The sequence below is a fragment of the Quercus robur genome, chromosome 10 (assembly GCF_932294415.1).
Source record: "Quercus robur chromosome 10, dhQueRobu3.1, whole genome shotgun sequence".
Taxonomy (NCBI): domain Eukaryota; kingdom Viridiplantae; phylum Streptophyta; class Magnoliopsida; order Fagales; family Fagaceae; genus Quercus; species Quercus robur.
Genome location: NC_065543.1, coordinates 17,862,736 through 17,874,045, shown reverse-complemented (window position 1 = coordinate 17,874,045; position 11,310 = coordinate 17,862,736). Strand labels below are relative to the sequence as shown.

At 34.9% G+C, this 11,310-nt stretch overlaps 1 protein-coding gene across 5 annotated transcripts in view; it reads right to left on the bottom strand.

The window, feature by feature from the left end:
• Positions 1 to 1,807: 1,807 nt before the first annotated feature.
• The window catches only part of LOC126704402 (uncharacterized), a 70,117-nt gene continuing 60,614 nt past the window's right edge, over positions 1,808 to 11,310 (bottom strand). For 3 of the 5 annotated variants that reach the window (XM_050403405.1, XM_050403406.1, XM_050403410.1), the window contains 3 exons: positions 4,266 to 4,331; positions 4,039 to 4,171; positions 1,808 to 2,294 (listed from right to left, as the gene is read on the bottom strand). In XM_050403405.1, coding sequence (XP_050259362.1) covers positions 2,133 to 2,294; positions 4,039 to 4,171; positions 4,266 to 4,331 — 361 coding nt within the window. In that variant the 3' untranslated portion in view covers positions 1,808 to 2,132. Of the gene's footprint in view, positions 2,295 to 4,038; positions 4,172 to 4,265; positions 4,332 to 5,184; positions 5,314 to 6,718; positions 6,814 to 6,917; positions 6,987 to 7,469; positions 7,582 to 8,521; positions 8,641 to 8,724; positions 8,806 to 11,310 lie in introns of all 5 variants that reach the window. The other 2 variants (XM_050403408.1, XM_050403409.1) reach the window with 2 other exon arrangements.

The following is an 11,310-nucleotide window of genomic DNA, read 5'->3' as shown; positions in this document are numbered from 1 at the left end:
ACTTTTGCAGTGAAGGGCGAGTCCGTCCTTTTGACCATCCCATCCAAATTCTGGTCCATTTTTTCCCTCATCGCATTTCTCAGCTCGTCCATTTCCTTCCTCATATCTCTGAGGAGGTCTAAATTCGCTTTGTCCGAAGAGTTCAATTGTCGGTAGTCATCTCTTTTATGGCTATCTTCGTCGTTATTCCTATTAGTCCAAACCCTCATAGGTGAACGATTTTCTTCCTGTTGCAATTGTAGCTTTATCTCCTGGTTTTGCCTGGTGAGTTCTTCCACGCTAGCTATAAGTGTCTAAATTTGCAAAGCTAATACTGCAGAATCTTGTGAGGTATTGGACTTCATCTGGATGTTGGAACCAATCAAGATTGCGTTTCAAACAAAAGTTTGAATTTTTCATCCCCATAGACGGCGCCAAACTGATGATGCTGTGATCTTCAGTGGTTGGGTTCGTCCAAATGGCTTCCAATACAAGTTCATCTAGATTCCTGCAAGGTTAGTGAAAGAAGGGGGATCCTTTCAGGTGGTCATTAGGGTGGTGCCGGCCACAAAGTCTCCGATGATAAAGTCAGCAAATGGAGCTCAAAGAAGAGGGAATTCAATAATGAGAGTAAAATGATTAGTGTTTATGTACCTTGTCTGAGATTTGGTAGGTCCTATAAATAGGCTCTTCTTACTAGCCGTTGTCCTTCTTAATTGGTTACTTGAAGGCTCATTTGGTAACGTCTCAGGCCTATTTAATTTGGCCTTAATGGAGGCCCTAACGGTCTCATCCTTTACATGTAACCGTCAGGGCATTAAGTACCCGTCTTTATGGCACTCTATCCTCGTCCAAGCTAGCTCTTCTGGACGAGGATAATTGTGTGGTCTATCATTTGCAATTTACAAACTCTTTTGGAATCTTTCCTCTAATACCATTATCATTAAAGCTTTAGTAGCTTGAGCAATTGGACCGAGCATTGCACATCTCTCCCTTCGATTGCCTCATGCCAAGAGTTTAGTGTTGAATTCCAAGCATCTGAAACAATTCAACTTCTTGGTCTCATGTCAAGTACACTCCATATTTCAATGATCACGAAAGGTTGTCAAAATTAGGATTCTACGTAAGATCGTGGAAGGCAGGAAGGATCGTAAATCATAGGATTAGATCGTAAATCGTAAGATCCTACATTATTTAAGAAAAACAAAACAAAAAACAAATTAGTATGTTAAATAATCATATAAATTATACATTCATAAAAAACTAAAAAATTGCAACCATTTGATGTAATTATCATACATTATTACATCCATTTGTAGCATCATTTAAAGAGACCAAAAATCTCAAAACATGACACTATTGAGATGTTATTTTTATTTGGTTCAACTAACACATCTCTCTACATTAGAATAGCAAAACTTAGTCCATTGGGATGTTATTTTTCATTTGAGTCCAACTGAGCTTTTTGTCAATTAAAGAAGATTACAAGAAAGTAGGACCGTTTAAAATCATCAAAATCGTATGATCTTGAACGATTGTTAAGATCCTTGAAAAATCTAGATCATTTTAGGCAAGTAAAATCGTAGGATCGTAAGATCCAAATCGGAATTTTGACAATCATAATCACGGGCAAAAATTAAAGTTCCGAATGGCCAAATCTAGGTGCACTATGACCAAAAAGATTAACATAAAATCCCATATGGGCTCTAGAACATGACCTAACAAATTTGCAGGGAAGAAAGAAGTTGGATGCAGAACATGACCCTTTTGCAAACTCCTACTAGCACTTATTTGAGACTGGTTGTAGCTCAATCATTGTCAAGTTCACTGGCACTCTCAATGAAACATAATTCTCATTTATCACAAGGTAGCAACAAGCACAGGCCAATACATAGCAGCCAGACAAAAAATTACAGATCTAATCTAAATAAATACTCCAAAGGACGTAAATCCTGTCACATAATATCAATGCATGGTGACACTTACATTGCGCAAGAATTTCTGACACAAAACAGAGGCTTTTTTGTGTGGATAAGTACACAAAATAGAGGCAGTATACTCCAAATCATACAAACATATGATCAATCAACCCTACTAATAAACATACTATTTCTTTTTCGAAAGATTACGTTTGTTTAATCAGCATAAAAAATCTATACATTCAAAACCCTTTGAATCTCCCCACTCAAATCATCCAAATCAATAACTTGGTTTTCAGTTCTTTCTTCGTTCCTCATTTTATTGAGCTCAGAATTCAGTTGAACAATCTGCTTTTGTAATTTTTCTCCCTTATCAGGTAACCTGGAAACCATAACCTAAAAAAGAGAATAATGAAACAAACAGAAGAAACCTGAATAAGATTATATTTTAATCAAGACAAAATATAACTAAAAAATGACTAAACAAACTCAATTCAATACGGTTTAATATGAAACACACATAATGAATGTTGGATAGCTATACAGTGGTCAAGATTTGTCTGTTTAATCTCAGGGCTGTTACTTGGAGGTGCAGTTACTTAGGCCCTTGAAGGAATTATTGAACTTTAACTATATTCTGCTCAGTCCTACAATTTGGATAGTTCGAGCTAAATCCCATATTATTGGCCTAAGACGTTAACGTAAATATAGAATATTGCTAGAAAAAGGATGAGATATTCAGAATGTTTAACATGGTTAGCAATCCTAAATTAACCCAGTTATGTGAACATCTCCAACTAAAGTGCAACTAGCAACCTTCACTAGAAGTCAAGCAGAATTATCTCCTATTGAAGCTTTTATTAACCAATCAAGGTTCAGTATAGCAGGCCTGTCAATTTTCAGAATATGAGAAGCTGCAGCTGCTATTAAAAGCTATCCTTCGACTGCCTCTCCAAAAAATAAAAAATAAAAATAGTCTGTAGCCAACTTCACAAAAATGGCAAACTACTGCACCATTGGCCACCAAACAGGCCAATATGATAGCCACTGTTCCATAAAGCTGAAAAAGACCCTCCAAAAGAGGCCTAATTTGATCCAAATCTTGTGCAAGGCTAACGGTTGGTAAAATCATGCTCAAGTACAAAGCACTAGAAGATCAGTTCTTTTCATCTCTAAAGCAAGGCACATTTGCAAAAGAGCACCTTCGGCACACTTTCTGGAGCTTTTTTAATTTCCTTTTATAATATATAAACTAAATGTGAAATTCACCAGTTAGATCTTAATGCTGTTGATATATAATGTTGATTTACAATGCAAAAGTCAATTTTATACCCCTAAGCCCACCCGTCCACCACTCTGTTACAATTCTATATGTAAAAGTTGATTTGAGACCACATTCCACAAACCACTCAGTCAAACCAAACATTGATCTCACCAAAGGAGACTCAAGCAAGACAAATTTTACCTTTTACTTCTCTCTCTCTCTCTCTCTCTCTCTCTCTCTCTCTCTCTCCTTCCTTTGGCTTCTTTTTTAAATTCTCCTTTATTCACAAACACAACGGACAGGACCACCTTCTCTTCTTCCTTTTTCCCCCCTTAAGGAGAGGCTATTAATTTAGAAAAGTAGGTGGAGAATTGATGAAGATTACAAATCTTTTTATGACAATTTTGATGGTCCTATGTTTAATAAGGATCATGATTAAATACTTTAGGCTTGCATTGCATTGCTTTTGTTAGGCATAGAAATTATTACTTAACATTCTAGTGCTTTTCGGCCTTTGCTTTTGGGGTATTATTTGATGCAACCATGTACTTCATGTCTTCATTTTAATCATTACTATCAAATATCATGGTTATGTATATTTTGTAAAGCATAAGAGAATCATATAAAATGCTATATTTCAATTTTATATGATCAATTGACCACTTAATTGTTATATTGTCCATTAATAATTATTTTCAAATTTACTAAATTATTTTTAAAAATTTTGCTACACTTCAACTAGGAGCACACTTGCATTTTGCACCTAAACTCCATGAAGCCTTTGGGCTTAAGTGCAACCCACGCTTTTACCAACACTAGCATGGTTTCATCAAGATCAAAATTATTTACCTAGCTATAAAGAGAGAGAATACGTACCTTATTTGCAAGCATTTGAGATAGATGCTTGATTTTCTCTTTAATGTCAGATTCCGTCAATTTACCCCCACTGTCAGGGGAAGAACTTTTCTTGTTCATGTTTACATCCTTTGGTTTGAAAGCATATGCAGCCCTACCAAAATATAAGGCAAGTTCTCACCACAAGAACAAATAGATTTGTAACTTAAAAAAATAAATTCACTATGATAGTTGCTTTTAGACCATACCCGTCAACAGTACGTTCGAGTGAAGAACTTGATGATGAACATCCAACAAATGTAGTTGCTTTTTTGCTGCACCCAAAAAGGAAATCTATAAGCATGGATGCTCCATTTTTTCAATATGTAATTCTGCAGTTTTCTTGCAGTTTTTGTCAATTGGGTTTACTTCCATAGCTGCCAAATAGGACTCATGAGGACGTGGGTGAGGGCTATTTGCTACTTTGTAATGTTTTGTACCTAGTTTTGTGGATTCGAGAGGAGCTGTTTGTTGTTGATTTATTTTATGGCTTTAGAAGTTTAGCCAGCCTTGAAATTTTGGAGTGCTTTGCTGCAATTTCTACTCTATGTTTGGTTGTTGGTTAATTTGTGAAGCTACTCTTTCTTTTTCTTTTTTTATTTCTATAATTTGGGTTTTTTCGTATGCTAAAATTTGGTATCTTCATTATTTGGGGTTAATTTGGAGCTAGTTAAAAGTTGAACTAGTTTTTGTTTCAAGATTAAGTCTTCAACCTGCAACCATATGCTCTACCATGTTCTTATGCAGGAAGGAGATGTCATTTAAGCTAGAGTTCATCAACTTTATTTTAAGATTGCTCCAAACTAACTGAACCAGTTGGATAGTTTGCCAAAGCTTGTTAGGTTACACATGTAACCCACTAGAAAAGCTAAATACGGGAATTAAACAAAACATAGACAAAATGGAGGGGGGGGCAGCAAAAGCACCAGTCCAGAGAATTAGTTATATGACAATTTAGGATTTGTAAATCTATTAATTAAACATAGACAAAGCACCATGCAAAAATAGGGAACAGATTTTATGTAAATTCCTTTGCCCTATAATGGTCCAAATGAGGGCACCAAAAATTTAAAATTAAAATGAATGGAGTGCAAAAGTTGAAAGTGACAAGCCAAGAGAGGGAATCACCTAATCTCTTCATCTTCTTCTTGTACAACTTGGACAGGTGCTGTCTTGGAGAAGAGTAAACTGTGGTGACTAACTCCTGCTATACCTTGAGTGTGCAAGAACTCTATGTGAGCTTTCAAATAGTCATCCCTATGACAAACAAGAAAAATTATTGAAATTAGAATAGAAGAGATGTGAATTTCATGATCATACTACAGATCCTAAAGCCAAACAAGCGCACAAAATCTGAAAATGTCATGCATGTGAACAGCATAATAAAAGTTTCATATTGCCTCAGTGGCCTAAATCTTATTATATAAAGGTGTTAAGCAAGACTGCTATGCATATATCTAGAAACTTCTACAAAACCTTAACTTTATGGACTTCTATATTTCATCTTCATCAATTATACTGTAAAAAGGGAATCACCACTATTGGTGTCCGTTATTTAATAATAATAATATTTCATGAACATAACAAGAATAGAACATAAACACAAAACAGGCTTTTTGACAGATATTTCCTTAATAGTCTCCCACTTACACATAGACACCATCTCAATATTTGTTTCAAACTTTCAGACCCCAGAACTCCAATCACCCTAAGACACCTCTCTCTGTCTCTCTCTCTCACACACACACACCCAGTTACCCTAAGACATTTCAATCCTAGTTTCAAGAAAAACTCGACTTGCAATCAGCATAGTCTTATGTGCAAGATCCCTTCAACTCCATCCAAATTTATTGGTATGTAATGTGCACACATATCACTGGTGCCCATTTCAGGCTCTTTAGTATTGTATAACTCTTGCTCTTATGATTGAAACTGTCAAAATGAAAGTACAAGTTGTTTACCTAGAAGGGAAAAAAAAGTTAGTTATGGCAAAGACACAACAGCTCAAATTTTACTAGTTTAACCAATAAGGAAATTGTCATCCAACTTATTTGTTCCTCAAGGTAAAAATATCAGGGTTTTTTTTATAAGTAAATAATAAGGTAATAAGGGCTCGAGTCATAAAATTGCCATATAGAAGAATCTTACAACAGACAAACACCTAAATTATCTTCAGAGTATCACCATTACTCTAGCTTCCATATGCATCCATGAGAGAACAATGAAAGGAGAATTTCTTAAGAATATGCTTAACAAAGAAAACAATTTCGTTTTGGCATTTCCGTTTTGCTTCCTTCAATTCTTCCTAGATCAATACAAAGCTGACATTGTTCAAAATCATCAGCAACTAATAAACCCAAACAGGTTGACTGAAACTTTATACCACCTCAACGTTCAAATAAAATGAGACTTTCTAGCATATGAAGAAACACGCGATTATAATTTTACAGGGTAGATTATGATCTAGTGTTTTCAGATTTATGACAAACCCCAAAATATAAATTGAATCATATCCTAGCACTGAAGACATAGAATGCAAAAACATGTTCATAAGCACAACTCTGCACACAAAGACTACTAAGACAAGCATTATTAAATTTATTCTTTTAAAAAAAAATATTTTACAATATAAACTTAAATTCCATAGACTCAGTATCAGTACATTATATGCTGGCAATCATGCTCTTCATGTAACTGCTGCTGGGTAACAGAGACATCAAACCCCTGTGCTGGGAGACTAAAAAGCTCCCGAAGATCCTATAAAAAAATTATCATAAGTTTAGTGCAGAACATCAAACCCTTGGGTCGGTAATGGTCTTGAAATCTGGGTAGTAAAGCAACACTTTTTTCTGAGTGCATACCTGCTGGCTGAAGTACCGAATTTGCTCTTTGTGCTCAGTTGCAGTTTTAAACAATCCTCCTTTATATATCTAAATCATAAATTCAAGCAGCAAATTAACGCAATTATATTTAATGCCTCAAACCTTAGAAAGTATGGTTGGAATATACTTTCAACCAATAAATACGCTAGGAAGCAAATCTCATGCCATATAATTGCAAAACACCAAAAAAGAGAGATCAACATATATGTCTGGAAGCATGCATTTTATACACAAACAAAGAAAAACAGTCCAATATAACATGTTGACCTCATATTATCTTTATTCAATGTGACTCATTCAAGGGTTTTTTTTACTTTTGAACATTTTGAAACCTAAACTGTCTTAGCTATTTCCTTCAAGCAGCTTTATATGACTTAGAGCGAAGGGCAAGGCAATGCTTCCGTATTAGCAGCAACATATTGAACCTCAAGCAAACAAGAGGTTCCCACGGCAAGCTTCATGCACCATGGCATGATCAAATATTTGCATCTGTACAGCCTGAATAGAGCATATAGGGGAAATAAACTTCACCTGCTTTCTATATATCTTTTCTTCAACAGTTCCGCATGTCATTAATCTATATACAATGACATCCTTTGTTTGCCCAATTCGATAAGCACGATCAACACTTTGGTTATCTGTACTGTAGGATAAACAAACTTAAATTCAGTTTAACAAATCTTGATCCACAGGTGAATTGAAAATCAAGGAAGACAGAAGAAAATTGTGAATAATTCAAAGACCATATAACTTGTACACCACTACAACCAACAGAGGAATTTAAAATTTAACAAAGAGACTACCAAGCAAGGTTACATTAACAAAGCAGCCATGCGTAAATGGTTTTTTGCAAATATCATTCAATGCCAACTTGAGTCAGATAAAGAAGTGAGAGAAGACAAGAAATATTCAGCAACGCAACTTTGTAACTGATCCCTCAACAACTTCCTTGACCTCTATTACTTCCACAGATTGCTAACACCCCAACCCTTCTCTTCACACTCCATTTTGCCATTAATAATGGTATGATATTATTAACAAGACTACATTGACTTCTTTAAGATTAGATTCAGATTTGGGCAAACCAAAAAAATCTGCTGCCCTCTAGGCAGAAACACTTAATTTTTAAATGATAGGTAACCTGACAAACAACTAAAACTGATAAACAGTAAACAACTTCTATTTTATGAGACAAAAATAAAGCAAAGGTAAAGTAAATAGAATTAGAATAGAAACAGTAAAATGATGTGACAGATGCATGATGAACCCTTTTTTTGCAACTATGATGAAACATATGAGAGAAAGAGAGGGAGCGAGGTTGTAAAAAACTTTATTATACAAATAACCAACAAAAACTGCAAAAAATTACAGTTCATACAATACTAATTCACTCAAAAATAGAATAACTATATGGCGACAATGACTACTGGACAAGACAAAGAAGTTTACCAAACAATGTTCGTTACAAGTGAAAAATATAACAAAGAAATTCTAGCTAATTTTTTTGTCTAACTTACAAGGTGGGTTTGTCAAAGTCGTCCATTTTTTTTTAAGAAAAGAAAAAAAATGGATATAAAGAGCACCTGGGATTCCAAGCAGGATCAACTACAATCACACGATCTGCTTTAGTTAGCGTAAGGCCTAAACCACCAACTTGAGATGTCAAGAGAAATATGGGGGCTCCAACACCTTCTTGGAAATCCTAAAGATAATAGGAACATGAGAATCAATTTATTTTTACCAAAAAAAAAAAAATCTTACCATTTTTATTATATACAACACTTACATTAACAATCTTAAGTCTGTCACTAGCTTTTGTGGTACCATCAATGCGCAAGAATTCATATCCTTTGGATATTATTGAATTCTACAAAACAACAAATCACTAATAAGTAAACTAGCAAGAAAGCCTGATATAGCACAAATTACAGGTCAATAAGAAAACATGCCACTTAACAAACCATCAATGTACTATCATAACTCATCATTTCAACTTGCAGATACATTTTTTTATTGGTAGTTACACACGTAGCCAATGGGTCTTAAACCCAAAACCTAACTTGCCATAGTGCTTTTACAAGGGAAGAAGGTGACACTTGTATTAGAGATCACTAGCATTTAATGATCCATAAACTAAAATTTATTAAATGATTAAAAGAAATACCAAAGCTTTGTCTGAATTCTAAATCTGCTCAATCATCACACTTTTGATATAGTTCATTTCAAAAAAAGGGTGACGCAAAAGAACAAGCACCAACATGCATCTAAGGTGAACAAGGATAGATTTCATTTTCACAATGGTGAAGACTCTAGATAGGCCTCCAGTCACGGGTGTTTATGGGCATTGATGCAAGAAGATGGTCCATCCAGTGGCTCTGGATGCATGACGGAACCTCACCTCTAGTTGGGCCTAGTTCACCTAATAGATTAGGGAATTTATTTTATTTGCTTTGGTAATCTTATTTAAAATCCCCAAGTTTCTATATTGTTATGCTTGACTTGATCAATAAAACTTCTATTGGAATTGACTACAACTAGTGTACAACCAAGGATGTAAATTTGACATCTAATGAGTTTATCAAATGACAATATGGATGAATAACCACATAGGACTAAACTTCAATGACAAATCTAATGCTAAAATTATTAAAAACCAAGGAGATCTTATGCAAACTATCCTAAAATAAGGACCATCAATCTTAATGAGATCTACCTTGAGATTAGCTCCAGCATAAAAACTATGAAGAAATTATTCTTACCACACAAGGAAAATCTTATGTTATACCAAATAACCATATAATACTAACATTAATAGATAAAATGTCCAAATGCGTCCAAATAAATGTTATGGATGTAAATGAAAATAGAAGCAGCTACGTGCCTCAATGAGAATAAAAGTGACTTCCACAATTGCATAGTTACAAGGCATTGCTTGTTTCTCACATGATGTCAATCAAACACGGGTTAAACTTCTACTCCTCAACAATCAGTGTGAGACTTATTTACCCTTAAACAAGCTCAAATGATGGGTTGAAGGTCAACTAGGATCAGATTATGACAAGTCATTATGTGGCAAATATAGCCAATATACAAGTGCAGCAAATGCAGCATTGACAGTTCAGAACAAGCAATTCTTAGTGAAGGCAAGTACTAGGTGTTTAGAACAAATCAAAGAATAAACAAGGAACATGTAAGAACTAAGAACATACATACATACATACATATATATATATATAGAGAGAGAGAGAGAGAGGACAAGCAAGAAAAGCAGGAATCTAAGATGACAAAAATTGACGAAAGACATTTAAAGGTTAAATAAAGAACAGGAAATGGACTTCAATCACATTAAATGTAACAACTCGAAGAAAGCGCTAGTCATATCTGGATTTATACCCCAAAAGGACTAGTCAAGTTATAATTGGGGCTCCTCATAATCACTTCTAAACTCAAGATCCACCTAGTAAACACCCAATATGGGACGCAACACACGCTTGCACAACACACAGTACCAATCCAATCTAATTGGATCCCCACAATTTGGGATGTCACAATCTCCCCCACTTAAATTACTGACGTTCTCATCAAGACCCATGTTTTGTTGCAATGCCCCCCAAGCCACATGGCATTACCAAGTTTGGATTGATACCGTTTATAATTTCCCGAGAAAAGCGTTAGCCATACATGCACTCTAAAAGGACTAGTCAAGTTACAATTAAAATTCCTTATAATCACTTATAAACCCAAGATCTACCTAGTAAACACCCAATGTGGGAATCAACACCCACACAACACACTCACATCACGTTTAAGGCATGTAGGAGAAATAGGAAGAAGGGGAGAGAGGGTGAAGTTGAACCTATCAAAAGGCACATGACACAAGGTGATGGAGCCAAAATAATAATTTTAGATTGGTTTCCCCTCTTTTTGGCAAATGAACATAGTTTTAGGACAAAAGGTCTTACCTACTATTTGTTTTGTTGAAAATTTTTGCTAAAAGTGTGCTAAATTATACTGATACTTTGAAAAGGTGAGAAAAGGTAAGAAAAATTGAACTTTTAAAAAGCCATACATAAAAGCTAAAAGCAAAAAAATTGGCTTATAATCCAATGCCAAATGGAGCCTTAGAACAATACAATCACCCAATACACACATCCAAAGATGCAAACAGGGCAATGACAAGCATGGGGTGGGCTCTATATATAAACAACTATACTGTACATGAATGCAGGTTTGTAGGTTCAAGTTGATGAAGTATATCATTGAGAAAGAATACATGAGAAGAGGCAATAAATTCCACACAAAACAGGCGTATTCAATAAATATAAAAAAGATACCTTGATAGAGAAAAGTGTCCTAAAATATACACTAATGC